Source organism: Nematostella vectensis, chromosome 3 (genome assembly GCF_932526225.1).
Source record: "Nematostella vectensis chromosome 3, jaNemVect1.1, whole genome shotgun sequence".
Lineage (NCBI taxonomy): Eukaryota > Metazoa > Cnidaria > Anthozoa > Actiniaria > Edwardsiidae > Nematostella > Nematostella vectensis.
This window is the reverse complement of record NC_064036.1, coordinates 12,170,592-12,190,952: the sequence shown is the minus strand read 5'-3', so window position 1 is coordinate 12,190,952 and position 20,361 is coordinate 12,170,592. Positions and strand designations below refer to the sequence as shown.

Genomic DNA, 20,361 nt, shown 5'->3' with positions numbered 1-20,361 from the left:
AACAAAAAATCCGTTTGACAGGCTCATCGACATGTTTCATCACTCTGAAAAATCCCTTTGGCCTCTTCGAAACTTCCCTTTGGGTGACTTTCCTAATGGTCCGTTAAAAGCATCCGAGCTAAAGAACGATTAGGAGAACTTTATTACTACAGGCTGAGATCACGCAAAAAAAAAAGCTCCTTAAACACTGTCTGTCATATATCGTTAAAGAGATTTAAAACAGTAAGAAGTCTACTTTATTTTTTTTCTGGTATATATTTTCATAGCCTAGAGCTTCTTTTTCCATAAAACAGGAGTAATCGAAATCGGTTGATGATGACCCCACTCGACATCTTATCATCTTGACAAAGTATCTGACTTCTCTGAGGTTCACCTCGATGTGTAACGAAATAGCCCCCTTTAGTATCGTTTCAGTTTTAAAATTAGACGAATTTGAAATTTGGTGTACAAGACAAGCTAAAAGCCTTCAGAAACTGAATAAACACAAGTCTTCATTAACATTGTGACACGCTTATGTCGACAGAGAACTGAAGGCTAAAGCAAGATCATATCATTTATCTTTTTAAAATGCTAAGAGTTTTGCGACTGATTGTTAAATGACTTTAAGCCCTTCAAAGTGGTTGAAGGGATGTATGGACAATATATAATTTGAATGAAAACACCACCTGAATGGCTTGTGGAGCTCACACCACAATATGCCTCCAGGCATCGATTTTTTCTTAAAATTTAAGTCTAAATGGTGTTCCAACCACGTATTTTTTATATTATTCTAGATAAATAGTAGTTTTATAGTCCAGCTTATAACGATTTTTTCTTGTCAGTTGTCAGAATTTACAAAGTTCCGGCGGAGAAAAGTTTGCTTCTGGCAAATTCAGAGATCAAGAGAAATGTGTCTCTTCCCTGCTAGCAGAGGCAGAGCATATTAAACCAAGCACGGCGATGTATTCTTTTATAACCGAGGGCCTGTACAAGGCTAATGGTCCCATTGGCTCGGTTTTTTTTCTCTGACGTAAACTATTTATGACATCTCGTATACCGGCGGAAAAGGAATTGGGATAAGCGCTCCCCCCCAAAAACGATCATCACAGAGTCGGGCGATGAGGAAGCTACGACCGAGAATCTAGTTAACGATAAAAGCGACTGTGAAGACATATTGTCATTGAGTTATGAACAATGAAAAACCTTACATGAATGTACCTTGTTAGTGTCGTTTCAGTTTAGAGTTTTCACATTGGCATGTGGAGGAGAACGGCTAAAGTAAAATGAGCAAAGAGTACATTTCACGTCTGGTCCTTTGAATTTCCAAATATAGTGCTTAAGTTCCTTAGGGTGCGAAGCCTTGATATTCACAATGTCTAATATCTGGCAATTCCGAAATAAGGTGCTAAGGTAAACCATATCCTTAAAGAAAAAAAAAATTGTCTATCGAGGTTAAAATTGTTATTGAATCTTGCTATTTCCTCGGGGCCTCGAGCCGAGATTAAATAAAACGGTTGGATTATCGTGTATCCGGTCTTCATGCAATAACAGGCACCGTGGGCCTTGATCTTTATGGAGATCCAAACCAGTCTGTCTATTCCCGTCCTTCGTCCGTAAAAAAAATACACGCAGAAGGCGCGAAACCCTCGTGGAGTCAGGATTCGCTCTATTGTCACGCCTAATTTTGGGACTTTCCGCCCTTCTAATTTGGGACTTTTCGCCCTCCTAATTTGGGACTTTGCGCCCTCCTAATTTTGGGACTTTGCGCCAAGGGAGAGACGGCTAGCAGTCTAAGATCCAAGCGAATGACAAACGACACCAAACCCAAAATGAGACAAGAGATATTTAATCCGCTTTATGGCATTTACTTTGATTTCAAGTCTATTAAATTGTAATGTTCTAGTATAGGAACTATATCTGAGGTCTTGGGCTGGCGACTATTATGCGCCGTAGCTTGGGAATTTGATGCTGTGAACGAAGTTCCATACCCAGGCGACTGTACTATGTGACTTATTGCCCGAGTCGGATGATAGAGGGCTGTGGAAGCCTTGAGGTGTCAATCATTCAGTAAATCGTCATCATCTAATAGTTCATCGTCGTCGAAATTAAAATCATCCTAAAAGGCAAAATGGGATGAAAGTTAGGCTACGTTGACGAGAATTAAAACCACTGTGGGGTAAAGGACCGAAAAAACGTTGAGTAACAGAAGATGGGCGGAAAAGGCGGGGAGGACATAAGCAGAAAAAGGTGGGAATAGCAATGGGCGATATCCTGTAGTCATTGACCATGCAGAATATAAAATTAATTGTTAGTCCAACTCGTAATTTAGAATTTTTTCGCACCTACCCCCCGACTAAAAACAGTAATGCAGACAGACTAATAGCTAGCGTTTTCCACACAGCATGCCGACGGTTTTTTATTTGTCTAAAAAGCATCTCTAGAGAACATAATTATAAAATTGCAATAGGGTCTTTCCCAGGTTACTTTGCGCCGACGCGAGTGCAAGGACTAGCCGGAGATCGAGTGTACGATTCGAGTATTTTAGTATGCGCAAGCTTACGTCGTCTGCTAAGTTGTCGTCGGCGTCGTCGAAGTCGAGATCGTCGTCGTCGTCCTGTAACATAAGGCACATCAGGAGTTTGAGCTGTTAACGTAAGAGACATAATCCAGCGTTAACCAGCCGACGATAGGTATATTAGTTATATTGAGCCTGGTCATGTATAACCGCTACGATCGGTAAAGGACTCGCGGTAAATGGGGTAATATCCTTGATGGGGCTAATCTACCGCAGGCGATAATATCGATTATACAGACACCAGCTTTGAGGTTAAAGTTGGGAAAAGAAAAGGCGTCAAAGCTCTGACTATGATCACCGACAACGACAACAACTAAAAACTTCAAAGACCGACGCTTTCCGAAAACTAAGTGGTTGCCTCGCGGTGGCGTGCGCAAAACGCAAACACATCCTGAGAGGGTGAAAGCTAAATAAATATAAACACATGAACCTTGGCGGCTGGGACAACGTGATGGAAGAAGATGCGTCCGCGTTTAGCGATCAATTCCAATTTAGTTGCAATAGAATAAGCAAAAAATTATAGTCAAACACAGATAAAAATAAACGATGGACATTATTTGTAAAGTAGCGAACGTAGTTAAATGGCAAACGTCCGTGTCTTTAATTGTCAAAGTTGGAGTTTTCACGTCGTGGTTTGGCGGAAAAACGGCTAAAATTTATCAGACAGAACGCATTTTCAAATGAATCAAATTCCATTGTTTTCTGCCGTCGTCTTCCAATTTGTGACCATCAGTTCACGTGAACACATTACCACGTGACTTCGGTACCACGCGAACACATTAACACGTGGCCGCCAGCCACTAACCTTCTCGTCTTTCTCCTTACTGCTGTCTGGCACGTCGTTAGAGCTCGTAGGAGCAGCCGCTGGTTCAGGTGGTGCTGGCGCTGGTTGAGTCTGTGGTGAGGAGGGCCTGGGAGCTAGCGGCTCTGGTTCTACGGGTTTTGCCTGGGGCGGGTTGATGACGGTTGTAGGAGGTGCGTGCTCTATCTCATTAGCAGTATCCGGTAGGTCGGCAATTCTCATGTTCTCAGCTGGCTCCTGTAAGTGTAAATGACGCAAAAGCTTCATTAGCCAAAGTCCCCAGCCCAACCCCCGAATTCAGGAAAATGCAGATACAATTCACTATAGAGCTTGAGTCTAAATGCAGTTGTTAGCTTATGCCCATTCCCCATTTTGATAGACCAAACCAGGCTGAACTGAGCACGAAACCCATGACGTCTGGCTTGAAAAGCCACTGAGAGAAAGTAAAGTTCATAAAACAAGAATCGAAATAGTATAATTACAGTATTATATTTTGTAAAAGTTGATTATTAACCCGACCTCGCTTCAACGATATTTTCAATGGATTATTTCTTTATATCGTAAATGTACATGTATCGTAAATGTGCTGTACTACACAGCACAGGTTCAAGCAATCATGATGCGGATGAATATTCGAGGTGTTACGGTACGTCGTTACGTCCAACTTACAATAAGTGAGTCCAGAGTACCACTCTCTTTGGCTGCTCGCATCTCCTCGAACACATCACGGTCGGCATTATTCTGGAGGTAGAACAACCATACGATAAATGGTACCATTGCAGTATGGCCAAAAAGACAATGCTTTCATAGCGCTCCCAAGAAGCCAAGCATGAGCACCACTCTTGCTTTCACTCTCAGAAAGGCAACAAAGGATAAAGCTATCAAATATCTTTACGGTATCATTTTTACGCGTACCAGTGAACATATACTGATATATTTTCTGGAATTTAGCCAACTTCTTATATTAAATAATTAATGGGTATACGCATCTATTTTCGGCCTTTCAAAAAGTCTCCAAATCTTGACCACAGGCTTACCGGCAAATGCTTGTATTCTGCTGCAGGTCGTAGCTTGATCCTGTCGTGCTTCAGGAACTGTAAGCAAACCATCACATCAATACTAGGGACTTGTAAGCAAACCATCATATCAATACTAGGGACTTGTAAGCAAACCATCATATAAATACTAGGGACTGTAAGCAAACCATCATATCAATACTAGGGACTTGTAAGCAAACCATCATATAAATACTAGGAACTGTAAGCAAACCATCATATCAATACTAGGGACTTGTAAGCAAACCATCATATCAATACTAGGGACTTGTAAGCAAACCATCACATCAATACTTGGGACTTGTAAGCAAACCATCATATCAATACTAGGGACTTGTAAGCAAACCATCATATCAATACTAGGGACTTGTAAGCAAACCATCACATCAATACTAGGGACTTGTAAGCAAACCATCATATCAATACTAGGGACTTGTAAGCAAACCATCATATCAATACTTGGGACTTGTAAGCAAACCATCATATTAATACTGGGCACTTTCAAGCAAACTATCATATAAATACTAGGGACTGTAAGCAAACCATCATATCAATACTAGGGACTTGTAAGCAAACCATCATATAAATACTAGGAACTGTAAGCAAACCATCATATCAATACTAGGGACTTGTAAGCAAACCATCATATCAATACTAGGGACTTGTAAGCAAACCATCACATCAATACTAGGGACTTGTAAGCAAACCATCATATCAATACTTGGGACTTGTAAGCAAACCATCATATTAATACTGGGCACTTTCAAGCAAACTATCATATAAATACTAGGGACTTGTAAGCAAACCATCATATCAATACTAGGGACTTGTAAGCAAACCATCATATCAATACTAGGGACTTGTAAGCAAACCATCATATCAATACTTGGGACTTGTAAGCAAACCATCACATCAATACTAGGGACTTGTAAGCAAACCATCATATCAATACTAGGGACTTGTAAGCAAACCATCATATCAATAATAGGGACTTGTAAGCAAACCATCATATTAATACTGGGCACTTTCAAGCAAACTATCATATAAATACTAGGGACTGTAAGCAAACCATCATATTAACACTAGGGACTTTTAAGTCCCTAGTGTTAATATAGATGCGACAACAGCTACAGCTAGGATGGAGTGACCGAGATAACGCATACGCATGGCGACAAATTCGACAATAGTTTCGATGAAATTACCTAGACTTCATATCCAGGAACAAACAGAAATTAACCGTAAACTTTATTTATAGAATAAGAAACGGAGAAAAGTGAATTTATACTCCAACCGACCACGTACGCGCCAGACCGTAAAACTTGCAATTTTACGCCGTGTTTTGGCGGAGAACGGTTGGAAATGTCCCAGACAGAACGCATTTCCACGTGCAGCCTTTCAATTTTCGAATAAATTCCATTGTTTTCTACCGTCGCCGCACTCGTATATTAAAGTCCTTACTGTCCTGATCCACCCATCCACGATAAATATACCCGCTCCCTCCCTCTCCTTCGTTGAAACAAAATAAGCGAATTAAGATCAGTTCTTTAGATCAGCAAAGCATTACTGTATATCAATACTTATTACAAAGCTTAATAACTCATTCTCCAATCTACAAATATCTACAGTATACACCCTTTTCCTTCCCTAGTTGTATTCTCTGGCATCCAATGGTTTCAGGGATTCGCAGTTTTCCATTTTTTCCTCCATTGGAAAATAGTTAAATTTAGTTCAGTTCGTCCCATTTCATACCCCTACCTTCTCTGCCATGACGGCCTCTTGGAACTCTGGGAAGAGGTTCTCATACTCAGAGGGGTCAGCTAGAGAGTCGGCGGCTTTCTTATTGACTTTCTCCAGGTCTTCACGCCAGAGCTTCACTATTCTGTAAGGGTTTACACATATACACAAGCATGATCAGGGGATAGATACTGTAAACGTGATGACAATAAAAGGTAATGAGCTTCGATAAAGTAATATAAGATCAGAAATAAACAAACACCATCAGAGGTTCGTCAAAGTCACACAACTACGACCAGGAAGTAAAACAAATAAGATCAGAGGTTCGTCAAAGTCACACAACTACGACCAGGAAGTAAAACAAATAAGATCAGAGGTTCGTCAAAGTCACACAACTACGACCAGGAAGTAAAACAAATAAGATCAGAGGTTCGTCAAAGTCACACAACTACGACCAGGAAGTAAAACAAATAAGATCAGAGGTTTGTCAAAGTCACACAACTACGACCAGGAAGTAAAACAAATAAGATCAGAGGTTTGTCAAAGTCACACAACTACGACCAGGAAGTAAAACAAATAAGATCAGAGGTTCGTCAAAGTCACACAACTACGACCAGGAAGTAAAACACATAAGATCAGAGGTTTGTCAAAGTCACACAACTACGACCAGGAAGTAAAACAAATAAGATCAGAGGTTCGTCAAAGTCACACAACTACGACCAGGAAGTGAAACAAATAAGATCAGAGGTTCGTCAAAGTCACACAACTACGACCAGGAAGTAAAACAAATAAGATCAGAGGTTTGTCAAAGTCACACAACTACGACCAGGAAGTAAAACAAATAAGATCAGAGGTTCGTCAAAGTCACACAACTACGACCAGGAAGTAAAACAAATAAGATCAGAGGTTTGTCAAAGTCACACAACTACGACCAGGAAGTAAAACAAATAAGATCAGAGGTTTGATGAGGTAATATTTGCGGCTTGGAAGTGACACAAACAGGATTAGAGTTTTTGTTAGACAAATGCTACAACAGGAACACAGAAGAGAGGTTCGATAAAGAAATACAATTGTGATCAGCCCGAATGCAGGGTGAAGTGTGTTATGGACTATTATTTAGGCATTTTACCTTGACACGTGACTGGGAGCGTAAGTCCTGGCCATGAATGCATTTTACCTTGACACGTGACTGGGAGCGTAAGTCCTGGCCATGAATGCTGCCTCAGGGTACCGCCCAGTCTCACAAAGCAAGTCCAGACACTCCTCCAGTCTTAAACGGAAACAAATATTATTATAGTTAGCCCAGTCTCACACAGCAAGTCCAGACACTCCTCCAGTCTTAAACGGAAACAAATATTATAATTACTGAACTTCCCATTTCTTCAAACAGAAAGAAATTAAGCTTTTTAAGGCATTTATCTTTCTGTTCAAAATATACTTTTGTTGTATTTCGTTGTTTACAGCCAACTGATACCCTGAAAAAATATTGGGAACATAATTGGCCAAGAATGGTGCTAAACAAATTTAGAGTTTGTTTCTTGGTTCACAACTGTAGTTTGTTTCTTGGTTAACCAAAGGTTTAAGAGAAAAAAAAAACCTATGGAACCTGGTGTAAGATTTAGCCACTGCTCTCAAAGCTTTATACCTTCCAAGCATGGAATAGGGCAGGAAAGCCATATTTTTCTTCAACCCCAGTCTCTTAGGGTAATAATTCCTTACCTTCCGAGCATGAAGTAGGCAAGGAAGGCCACATTGTTTTTTCCCTTGTCTTTAGCAGTGACCGCCAGCCTGGTGATCATGTCTGCATCACCGGAAGAGGTGGCCAACAACAGCAGACCGCCAAAGTCCTGTGCATGGTGAAGGCACTCCTGGGCAAGCTGGAATTGGCACTTGGAGATGGCTAGTTCTGCCAACTGTTTCCACTTGCGTTCAACCTTGACAGAGAAACGACAGAGCAAAAAAATGGCAAGTTTTCCCAAAATAAGGTCTGGTTAACTTCGGTAAGCTTGAATTTTTGCATAGAGGTTCCTTATGTTATGAAAACCAACATATCAAAAAGGCCTTTTTTAATGGATTCGTCTTCAAGATATGAGGCTTGAAGTGTAATTTTCAAATGTTCAAAGTATGAATTATCCTCGTTTTTAAGGAGAAGTCGGGCTCTGATCAGAAATTCAGCCAACTTTGCTTGCTAATATCTAAATTTCATAAATTAATTTTAAAATTTGGAATTAAGCTTTTGGTCAGAAGAACTCCTTGTATGTGGAATCTTGAGCTAATATATCAAGAATTGGAAAATTTAATGCCAATTTTTCCTCTGCCCAGAAAAACACAAACATATCAAACTCATGTTGCCATCAAATATTTTGGTACATGGCGGAAGAAACACTTAAAGAACACAAGTCTTTTATTGGTAATCATTTGCATGTTTTTATAAATTACTCATAATTGGTGCTTACTTCAGCTTCCATGGCAATCTCATAAGCTGTTCTCAGCTCTCCAAGCTGTATTGCCAGCTCAAATCTAAACAGTACAGATGGTTATTTAGTACAACGTGAGAGTACGTAGGCTGATAGGGGCAAAGAGGCAAAGTGATGATAGAAGATTTGGGGTTGCTTACAGAAGGTGTGCACAACCTATAACATAAATACATTACAGGTGGGTAGCAAAAACATTGGGACAACCTTGAAATTGAATGCTAGAAATACCTGTGCTCAGGGTCACAGGACACCGCCAGTGCCTGCTGCTTGAAGCCTTGCTTCTCAAGGAAGTGGGCAACACGATTTCTTTGATCTCTTGGGATAGTTGGAAGCACCTGGGTATACATAATGTTGATTAATCAAACATTGGATATGTCTATTTTCATCCTAAAACATGTAAAACCGCTGATCGTCAAGGCATTTTTGACCTTATATTCTGAAAAAGATTTAAGACTAAAAAGGATAAAAAAAATGATATCATATCAGACGACTAACTAATCTCTTATTTCTCGATGTCTACAAATTCTAGTCCATCCTGTCTGCCTTGGAAATGCTTGAGGCATTTGGGGTTTGGTTGAAAATAGTACCTGTTTAGCAGTCTCAAAGTCCTGTCGCATCACAGCAGTCTGGTACTCCAGTACTGAGAGTAGGAGCGAATAGCTAACCACACCCATGTCTTTATCGGCTAGGTACAGCTTGTTGTCCTTGGGAATGTAGCCAAGCAAGTACATTGGTCTGGAGCAAATAAAAAACAAATAATTTAATTAACAGCAGAAAGGTGTGTCTATATTGGCTAAAGGTTGTTTGTTGTTCTTTGGGATCTGTACCCTATGATAAGTACATTGGTCTGGGAAGAGAAAAAGGTATTGATTGGCTAGTAGAGGTTGTTGTTCATGGGGATAAATACCCTTGTAAGTTCATTGAGCCCTGAACAAAATGTGCCTTGTGTCAAAATGTGTCTCATGGTCAACGGAGCAAATCACATCTTTTGCTGGTGCAGTTTGCTAACAATGCAGGGCTTATTTGCATTGTTTCCTTAGCAAAGGTGGTTCACGAGGAAAATGTTACCGCATCCATAAATAAAGAAAACATTGTAAATTTTTGGTTGCAAAACCGATATCATGACTAAGATGCATGAAGCAAAACAAAATCCCACATGATATTTTCTAATTATCAGATTACTGTACATTTATTGTTTTTCATTGCACTCTGGTCACTCATCAGAAAAATTGGCAACCCTTTTAGCATCAGGATTTGTGGGTTGCAAAAATCTCCGCCAGCACTGGCCTGGCAATGCTGGCGGGTGCTGGCGCAGTTTGCACAGGGCTTTAGCCCTTTGCCTGATGCTTATCAACACCAAAAAAAAATCCTGCATTCTGGGTGATCATTTTTACCTGTCTAGATGTGCTATGGTTACAATCTCACCGCCCACATAGTAGTTTAGTCTGTTCACTGTGAAACAAAAGGTAGATTCACATCAGAGCTTTTATTGGATTATCACTCTGTTGTGGTCAGAAATAATAATTATTGTTAATCTCTTTACCAGAACTCTCTAGTAAGTCTGCCATACTGTCTTATTACTTATAAGCCTTATTAGATCAATTTTTTCATATTCTTTTTCTGGCTATGGCCGAAAGTGACATCAGTGCACATTTTTCTTTCTGAGTACTCATGTCATAACAGCAACCTAAATATACTGAAAGCATATCAGTGATGTATGGAATTCTAGTCCCTTGTGTTTCATATGAGATCCTATAAGCAAATGACATTTAAGGCTGGTTCTCATGACAATGTACAGTAACAGTAGCGGATCTAGGGGGGGGGGGGGGAGGGTTTAGGGGGTTTAACCCCCCCCCCCTTTGGGCTGCCAGAAAGCCATATGTAACAAAAAAAATTACCCTCTTCCCCCCCTTTGTCACTGAACCACCCCCCCTTAAGCAAAAAGCTAGATCCGCACCTGCGTAAGCTGAGATAGAAGCGTAAGAGTTTATGTCGTGTAAGAACCAGCTTGATGTAAGCACCGTCTACGCTTACAATGCTCGTAAGAAACAGCCTTTACAGTACACACCTGAGTTGGTATAGATGAAGCAATCCCCCACCCAGACACCAGTCTTGACAATTTCCTCTATTTCTCCTTGCACCTATCAAATAACAGAATAGTCACAGGTCTCACAAATCACGGTTAGTTATGCAGAAGAATAAAAAAGAATCACATCTTGACTGTCAAGGTAGGTAAACTCACATCAAAGGCATCTTCAATCCCATCCTCTGTCACACCCTCCTTGGTCTCCTGAGCCTCAGCAACTTTATCAGCCTTGTACTTCAGGATGAAGTATGATTCCTCTGTAGAGATGCAGCACAGTTCTCCACTGTCTGACCAGAATACCTGAAAGATAAAGTGTTAATATCTCCTCTCATCTGCCCCTTTCTTTGAAAAAGAATAAAGACCAATCAATAAACTCTGAGTATGAGCTTAATTGTAATACAATAGAGAAACCTTGTCAGCCACTCCTTTGTTATTGTTTTTTTTTTAATAGAAGACAAATTACGAAAAGAAATCTCAAAATAATGACCTAAAAGCAAAATCTTATTAATTATTTTCAAAATTCAATAAAAACTATTGCAACACGTTCCACAAGTCAGCCGATGGAAACGAATGCTTTCTCACACTTGGTACTTTGCTATGATGACAATGTGGTGGCAGACATTGGCTCATTCAACAGCACAATAGAAAGATACCTCAATTTGACTGCCAATAATGCTATGAATTGTATGCTATATCTACAAGTGCCAGTGAAATGCTTCAGAAAACATGTCTTACAGTTTTTGGCTGGATTTCTATTCTCCTGATCAACTCTGTGGATTCCCAGTCATAGAATGTCAGACCACTAACAGATCGCACGCCTAGCAGGTGGCCACCAAATATATCTGTAATCAGATAAAAAGAGAAATAAGTAATGACACTAAAAGTATCAAGCTGATACAGTACATCCACTCAAAGTAGATAACTCTAGCCCACCCAAGTGATTCAGCTAAAAGTGATTTTGGCTATAGTCATTTTTACCCTAAGCAAGTACAAGTATCAAGATAATATGCACAAAATTAAAAATTTTAATGGTACTAGTTACCCCTTGAGTTTATTTCATCATATTTCTCACTTGGTACTATAATTTGCATCACTTGAGAACTTTTCATGTTTTTTTTTTAAATAGCAAAATTAAAGAAATTCAAAATTGAATTCCTGAGACCTTTAACATGTGAAATTTGAAAACATCACATTTTTGTTTTTCTCATGTTTCTAAAAATTGATGAGAATAGATTAAACCCCTATAGATTATAGATTAAAATTTCTGGTCCTGAGGTTTTTACATGTTCTGGAACATAATTTTACCATCATATTTACACACTTACTCTCTGCTCCAAACTCTGGTTTGAATGATTTCCTCTCCTTGAAGTTCTTGAAGAGTTTAATCTTATTGCCATCTCTGACACCATACCTGTAATAACACAAATTAATCAATTTACTCATTCACTGGCAAAAGCCATAAGGGGGTCCATGGTACTCACTCTGAAGAGTCTGAAGCCCACACAAACTCCTGTGCAGAGCCAAAGCTCTTGTTCCTCAGAGCCATAGCTGTGTAGATGATGTATTCACCATCCCCACACACAACCACAAACCTGAGGAAACAAAAAGTACAAAGAATGTAACACAAAACATCATGAGCAGACATTACAACAAATACAATAACCACAAACACTACATTTTGTCATATCATTAATGGTGTGTAACATCATTTATTAAAGTGCCCCTAGCATCAAATTCCAGTAACTTGTTTTTAGTATTTACTTATCCTGAGATGAAGAATAGGTAAAGAGTTTTCATACGATATCAGAAAAAATCTGGAAATTTGAAAAGCGTTTAAAAACAGCTCTTCCTGTTCACAAATTGACAACATAAAACAAGCCCGCGCACAGTGAGAACAGCTGGTGCTTGCATGAAGCTAAAATGTGCAAGAAATTTTCTTATCGAGTAGCTTTTGAATGACTAATTTCCCTTTGAAGAGGTCTGGGATGTTAAGTTTAAAACTCTATTTATTTTTGCATCGTTTTTTGCCGCTAAACTAATACATGGAAAAACTGTTGTCGCTAGAAGTGAAAATAACGCTTTGCATTTTTTTTAAATAAATAAAAGCTTTTTAGGGGATGTTCGCAATTAAAAATTATTTGAACAACCCTTCGTTGGAAAAGAAAACAATTAGAAAAGTAAAAGTAAAAAGTAAAAAAGAAAAACAAAAAAAAAATTGTAAAACATGTGGGTAAGACTCAAACCAGGGATCGAGGGATTCGTATTCATGCGCACTACCCGTTGGGCCATCAAGGCAAATGGGAAACTTCAATGAAAAAAATAAGGTAATTATCTGGTACCTGTTACAATCAAAGCATCGAGTCCAAAATTTGTAAAAAGACGGAACTCATTTGAAAAATTAGAGACATTAGATTGATTCAATGAATTTACAATTTTGACACAGTATTAAGTTCTTAATAAGCTTTTTTTCAAATAACTGAAAAAATTCTATCTACAATTTTGTCTTCTAGCGATAAAAGTATTTGATTTGACGAGGACAAAATAGATTGTTCATTTTTGGAAGGGGGTCATTTTTTAAAGCGTTGAGCATAGGAGCTCTAAATTTCAAATTAGATAGATTAATGTTTGCTGTTGATTACAGTAAAGAATTGAAGATTTTGAATTTTCAGGCTTTTCTTTGATCATACGATAATTGAATCCCCAACTTGAAGAAATTGATTCAAGGCCTTATAAATGATTCAATCTAATTAGAACTGCGTCCCTGCTTTTGACAAAAACTCATGTTTAAAAATATTCTATCAACAATTTTTTTCGTAAGCACATTTTTCCTTAGAAATAAGGGGAAATGCTGTAATGCCGTAAAAACACACTCAATTTGACACCTATCTCAAAAATATTTTATTTATAATTATTATACAGATGATAATATTGAATAAGAAAAATAATGATATTGCTCTGGTAAAACAAGGCTGTAAAATAATAGAAAATGTGCCCTTCAGGATTCCTGAGTTAACAAGAAATGCCTGGCGCTTTCGTAAAGTGGGGTCACTTTTCGCTTGAGAGTGCGATATTATTTACATTTAAATGCTGGCAAAACCCCATGAAACCCGTCATATGGCAATAAAACTTGGTATGGTTTGTTTTCAAGTCCTAAACTACTGATATATTGGTATAAACCAGGAAATTAAGAGTTTGATGCTACCAGGCACTTTAAATGTATGTTTTTTTTTTGTAAAATAACTGTTTTAACTGACTAAAAATATGATCTTTATGTCCTTACCTGCCATTAGGGTTGTGAGAGATAGTCTGTGGGAAAATTTCACAGGAGCCCATGTCCTTGATAGCCAAAGAAAGCCTTTCCCCATCCTTGATATCAGCATCTGTAAATAACGATATACTGGATATACTTATAGTACATATACTGGTCGATTTTAGAAAAGAAATGTGGTTCTATCAGTAGATGGTGAGGATTCATTGCACAATAACTGGCATTTCTGAACAAGCTGCTATGATACAGTAACCCAACAAATTTTACACCAACTGTCAGCTTCAAATCCTGGCACAACGCACTATTGTATGTACAGATTATTGGCCAGCCAACAAGTATACTATATTATACAACTTACCATTGAGATTTTTCAAGTTTGCCTGCTGGATTTCACTGTGTTTGGCAAAAATGATTTTTCCATTGTTGTCCATGGACATTGCTGGCTCTTCCCTGCCAAGCTAAATAATCATAATGAAAAAAGCAAACACACAGTTATAACCTATGTACCTCTATTTTGTTAATGCCTTGACCTGATGAACTTTATTTCCATACTAGTATCAATATTTAAATCAGATCACTAAAACTGTTACAGAAACTACTGAAATAGTTCTGCATTCTCCAAACAAACTAAATAAACCCCTGAATAGTCCATACCTTGATAAGCATACTGCCTTCATCATACCCCAAGGCAACGTTATTGCTTCCCTTCATCATAGACATTGACCACACCCGCTCCAAGCCATAGTTCAATGTGCTTTCCAAGCGATAGGTATTAGCATGCCAAACACGAACAGTGCCTACACATTGCAAGTACCAATGAAGAGAGTCAGTAAATTGTCTATGGAGACGTGCCTACAACCAGTTACAGTACTGTAGAATGAAATTTTACCAGTACGGTAAATTGTACTGACCATCCTCTGACCCAGTCAGGATGATTGGCAGTTCAGGGTGGAATCCCACACAGGAGATATTCTGTGCATGACCTTCAAGTGTCTGAACACAGGTTTTGTTCTGCAAAGCACATAGGTATTTGAGGACCATACTGTACACTCAACACACAGCAAATCAGTTACCATACACAACCTTTTTACAAAATTTTGCAAAATCTGCTCTTACTTTATTTCCCGGCGTATATTGCACACCTGCATATCATACGCACCCCAATAGAAAAAACAAGGAAATCAGAAATAACCAAAAAAGAAACAGAAGTATCAAGATAAGATAAATGTTCCAATTCACAATTCATTTTATTTATACATAAGAATGGTAAATGCTTTTCTACATCTGAACTTGAAGGTTATAATCACTTTGAACTTATTAGGCATAAGCAGCGCATCTTAGCACAACAGTAGAGCTGTTATTCTCATAGCTGGTCAATTGTATCTACACACGGAGCATCAAAATGCGAGCTTGTGTTCATTCACAGCAATTACCACCATATTGGACAAGGTGCAAAGAGACTGGAACGAGTAAATTCCAACATGGGGATAACCAGAAAATTACGAAGGAAGCATGAATAATTGCCCTTTTCCTGGTGAGTTTTGGGGCTTATTTTCTTACAAAAAACATGATGATGAAATTAACATGATATTCTTCGTTTGGGATACCTTTTACTATGTCATTTTTAGTGAATTTGTGACTGTTTCTCACCTACAATGGGATCGCTGCATTTTCTTAGTGACAATGGGTTCCGTGTAAAATGCGCACCCCATTTTTGAGGTCATTTTGGGAGTACAAAAGTGTGCATTATAAGCTGGGAAATACAGTAGAATATATAGAATAGATATGGAAAATGGGGGTACATTAGGGGTGGCAAAGGATGTAAGATACAGATTCCAAGACTGTATCCCCTCCCACCTAAAGATTTTTTTAAAAAAAGCATGTATTAACAATTCTTTGTGTGCTATTTGAAATATTTGAAAAAAGTATAAAACAGAGTATGAACAAAGAGTATAAATTCTTATTAAAGATGAGTTGAAAACCAGTTTTTGGTGTGTTGTATTCATTCTTCTGGTTAACAAACAAGTCAATTTGGGCTTTTTGTATTTATTGACTCTGCGCACTAGCGCTCTCCACTTCACAAAATGTGAATTCCTTCCCCATGTGGCGAATTCTATTGCTAACTACGTTCGCCACAGTGGCAAATGCCTATTTCCTATAGTTGTGAGTTTTGAATCATGATCTTCCACCTCAAAATCTTATTTCTAATACGTCAAGATAACGTACTTATGAAAATCGAACAACAGAAAAACACAGGCTGAAGAGTGAAATCTCTCTTGTTTTTGGCTGTTTCCTAGATCAGGGTAGTATTATATTTTCACAAAGAGGATAATTCTTGACAATTTCCAGTTACTATTGGTTACCATCTTGCAAAAAAAGGATCGGCATATTTTGCGAGATGGTAACCAATAGTAACTAGAAATTGTCAAATTCCGATTTGGGTTCAAAATCATTTTCAATTTAGCAAAAATGTCAAAACCTGTTTTTCAAAGAATTTAATTTACAACAAAACAAAACTGTAGAAATCATATTGTGCTTGATGTTATTTTTTAACACATTTACTTACACCGAAGCTGTGAGACAAAAGTTATGAATCATAAGTTCTTAATCAAGTGGAAACAATTTATTAAATTGTTCGCTATAGCTTCTTGGTTGTGGCTTATTCCCCATCAGTGAGGCTAATTCCTTAGGCTAAAAATTAGCCGCAGTGGCTTATGCCCTTAAAATCCTAGCGCACACAGAGTATTGAAAGAGTGTACAGATATTGTAATGGTTTAGAGGCTTACATAATATATGTTTCATCACAGAAATGATAACAAAATAATTTTATTGTACCCTACTTTGTTATTTGGTAATTTGGAATTTTCTAATTAGGTCATAGTTGTGCGATGAATCAGATGGTTGAAGACTGAGATTCTCACCTGGTAATCCCAGATCTTGACAAGTCTGTCATCTGCTCCTGATATCAGGTAGGGTTTCTCTCCTCCATGGAAGTAGTCAACACAGTTCACCCCCTAGGAAATGGCCAGGATTAATAAAAAATTACAAACAAAACATTATGTCATAAAACAAAACCACACAAGTTTGCCTGGAGGGTTGTAAAATAACTAAAATATTGCATTTAACTAAGAAAAATATGTTTCAACCAAGTTTGTACAAGCCAACAAAAATCAAATCTAATATAACACAAAACCAACCTTCTCATGACCCTCTAATGTGAAATTGGGAGTCTGTGATCCCAACTGCCACACCTGTCAATCAAATCAAGCAATAAGTAAAGATTATTCAATATAAGTTAAAAACAACAATAATAAAGAAACCAAATGCAAGGTCAGGACCATAAAGCATTCTTTATTTAAACAAAATCAGTGTTTTATGCAAACTCACCTTGATTGTCCTATCAAGAGATGCACTGGCAAATTGGTTGTTGTCCTTAGGGTTGATGACAATCTGCATGACGTAGTGGGTATGGCCCTCAAACACTTGGGTGCACTGCCATTTCTTGTCCCAGTCCCACAACTTGATCAACATATCATCTGAGCACAAAAACACAATACTTTTAGAAATCACCATTACCATTGAGTAATACAGCCAGAATTTTATGACTTCAGTGCGTATTTTTCAAGCCCCACTTCCGGGAGTGATAAAATACAGCTGAACGAGTATAATAAGAATAATGATACAACAAAGAAGGGACTCAAAGAACTTAATAACAGTTAATGTCTTTAGAAAACACACCATTATCAGCAAGAAATAAGCAAAAATACTTTTTAAGCCATAATATCTAGATATACAAAGTGTATTTTGAACATTGAATGGGTTAACAAGTGATGGTTGGACAGATTCTTAATAGACATGATCAGTTTTTTTACACAAAAATGTACATATGATATCACAGTGATTCATGACAAACATTTATTGGAACTTGACACTTACTGTGCATGCTTTCTTCGGACAAGTGTATAAAGTAATTAAATGGTTGAGCTTACCGCTGCTTGTTAGTACATAAGGCTGCTGTGGGTGGACAGCGATGGATCGCAGGTAATCTGAATGAGCTTCAAATCCATGAACCTGTACACAAAGGCCAAACGCTTAGACACTAAAAATAATAATCTCTAACAAAGCTTCAAGTCATCTAAAGGAGATGGGATGTTTGGGTCCAACTATTTAAAATGAGAAACAAAGTTAACTATTAAAACAGACTTGAAATTTCTTCCATTGGTGGTTCTTTTCTACTGTAATTTCCTAGTGCAGGAATAACAAATTAACCGGCATATCACACAAACAACAGCATTAAACCACAAGGATAGAAACAACCCACAGATTTATAAAAAAACAGAGCTTAGCAATGCTATGACAGTTTCAGACAGCTCAACCATTTTGTCAAAATCCCTTTCATTTGTGAAATGCTTTTCAAGCCAAGCTCAATCAGGCTTACATAGATTGGCAACTTTATATATTTGTGATTATGGTCAATAATTCAATCTACCAAACCCACCTTTTCTAGTGTGTTGTAGTTAAAGACTCTGAGCATCATGTCATCCTACAAAAGTGAGGCTCATAAGACATAGAGTACTATCACTATTATCCTACTGTATTTATAGAAACACAAGATGTAGGGACTTTATAAGAAAAGGTTTCAAAATAATCTGCTTTACAAAGCAGTAGAGGCACTGGGTTCACATACAGTATACAGTGGTATCAGGTGTGGCTATCAGCCTTTTGTATACTTACAGAGCCTGTAAGAACCCAATTCTTTCTAGGAACAAACCTTGAAGCACGGACTGTTGGGAAAAACAAGACGGTTAGCATAAACGCAGTTATAATGATGTGATTGTATTTACTTGATGTAAAATATATAATGCCTTTTAAACCAATACCACCAACGGACATCATCCTCGAACAGAATGCATCTTAAAGTTTCATTTAGCTAATTAAAATCTACTTGAATAAAGTGATGCACTGTGTACATTTAAGAAGCACCAATGAACGACATGTATACCTGGCAAGTCTGTAACCTCAAATGACTTGATAAGCGTCTGTGACTCATAGTTCCAGATGTGAACATTGCCATTATACAAACTAGCCAACATCCATGGCTCAGTAGGATGGATATCAACAGACTTTACACGGTCAGATCTTGCAGACAGCTTGCGCTTTTAAAAAATAGAGACAAAGAGTTGAAACGTTTCTGTTCTTCTTCTGATGCAATAAAATGAATGGAATGAATATGGTCCTACATATCAAATATCAATTGCATTATTATTTACCTCCTTGTCGGGCAAAAACATCTATACAGCGGTATGTACTTCCAAATTTTTAGTGATAAATATAATTACAAAAAGCTAATCTTTAGTGAAACATTTGGATGAGGGTAGGACTTAGTTTATTCTTAATTTCGATTAAAATTCAGTATGTTATCGTGGCCACCATGTTTAGCAAACAGAGAGATTCAGTGCAAATCATAACACAATAGAATAGTTCAAAATCAAAACTTTTATTCTTGCATGCAGATTTACCATTTTTTTAAACTTTATGGCCACACACACATAACACTTTAAACAAGTCAGTATGTATAAAGAGAGAAATTCTAGTAACTTTTTTGAAAACAACCATTCAAACAACGGGATTATATTAAGAACGTTCATAATAGTTGTGGTTTTAATATGGGTGAAAAAATTGGAAGGTGGCCAAATAATAAATTTGTGGCTGTTATTTACAAAGTGGTATTGACAAAGTTCAAAAACAAGAAGTAGGAAAAACAGCTTCCTATAGGTTGAGTCAGCCCTTAAATTGAAAAAAAAAAAAAAACGATTCACAAAAACAAGGACCAGACAGACCACCTTTTTAAGTAAGTATAACTTTTCTGTCTACAATAATAAATGTCATGTTTGATTTAAGAAATATCAGCACATAAAAAAACCTACCTTGACATCCAGTCGAAGCGGCTGTAGGGAACAAAAACATAAACGCAAATGAGTAAAATGTTACAATACAAAATATTTAAAAATCAAAGTTTACAAAGGAGGAAAATACCAGACAATCTGATCACAAAAATTAAAGTAGTCTGCGATGTCAGGAAAATGTGAATTTCGATACTCCATTCTATAAGAAGTGGAAGTACTATTAATGGTATAGGAATATATGGCTGTAACCTACCATTTTTGCGATAAATCAAGCTGAAATGCCTTTGAATTTGATGGTAGAACTCTGCGAATCTCAGTCAAAATGGCCGACGTGGCACAAGGAACGACAGGCCTCGATATGGAGCTTACACGTAATACAGCTGGTCAGGTACTGCTGTCGCTCTAGTCCATTCCACAGGTAGCCATCGATGGGTTAAAAAGCGCAAAGAGACAGAAAACAAACAGAAAACATATTATTG

The 20,361-nt window shown here is 37.8% G+C and overlaps 1 protein-coding gene across 3 annotated transcripts; it reads right to left on the bottom strand.

Moving 5' to 3' along the window:
• Nucleotides 1-1,809: 1,809 nt before the first annotated feature.
• On the bottom strand, nt 1,810-20,257 carry LOC5520018 (coatomer subunit beta'). 3 transcript variants are annotated; one of them, XM_048724636.1, is made up of 30 exons: nt 20,136-20,257; nt 19,904-19,924; nt 18,979-19,132; nt 18,711-18,760; nt 18,475-18,519; nt 17,966-18,047; nt 17,364-17,512; nt 17,174-17,227; nt 16,898-16,990; nt 14,888-14,987; nt 14,631-14,773; nt 14,335-14,434; nt 13,989-14,088; nt 12,190-12,300; nt 12,034-12,119; nt 11,444-11,550; nt 10,865-11,008; nt 10,691-10,763; nt 10,017-10,074; nt 9,210-9,357; nt 8,851-8,957; nt 8,602-8,665; nt 7,865-8,079; nt 7,323-7,415; nt 6,167-6,290; nt 4,394-4,450; nt 4,026-4,097; nt 3,360-3,593; nt 2,540-2,623; nt 1,810-2,095 (listed from the first exon to the last, which is right to left on the bottom strand). In XM_048724636.1, the coding sequence occupies exons 1-30, from the start codon at nt 20,136-20,138 to the stop codon at nt 2,036-2,038; spliced, it is 2,931 nt and encodes a 976-aa protein (XP_048580593.1). In that variant the 5' UTR covers nt 20,139-20,257; the 3' UTR covers nt 1,810-2,035. The 3 variants fall into 3 exon arrangements, with proteins under 3 accessions (XP_048580593.1, XP_048580594.1, XP_048580595.1); XM_048724637.1 differs by having other exon boundaries at nt 2,540-2,593; XM_048724638.1 differs by lacking the exon at nt 2,540-2,623.
• Nucleotides 20,258-20,361: the final 104 nt, after the last annotated feature.

What these genes read in the sequence shown, in the direction of transcription:
- LOC5520018 (XM_048724636.1), bottom strand. An exon ending in GCTCCCAGTCACGTGTCAAG is followed by an intron (nt 6,291 to 7,322) that starts GTAAAATGCATT and finishes AAACCCTTACAG; the next exon opens with AATAGTGAAGCTCTGGCGTG. An exon ending in AGGCCGTCATGGCAGAGAAG is followed by an intron (nt 4,451 to 6,166) that starts GTAGGGGTATGA and finishes GTTTGCTTACAG; the next exon opens with TTCCTGAAGCACGACAGGAT.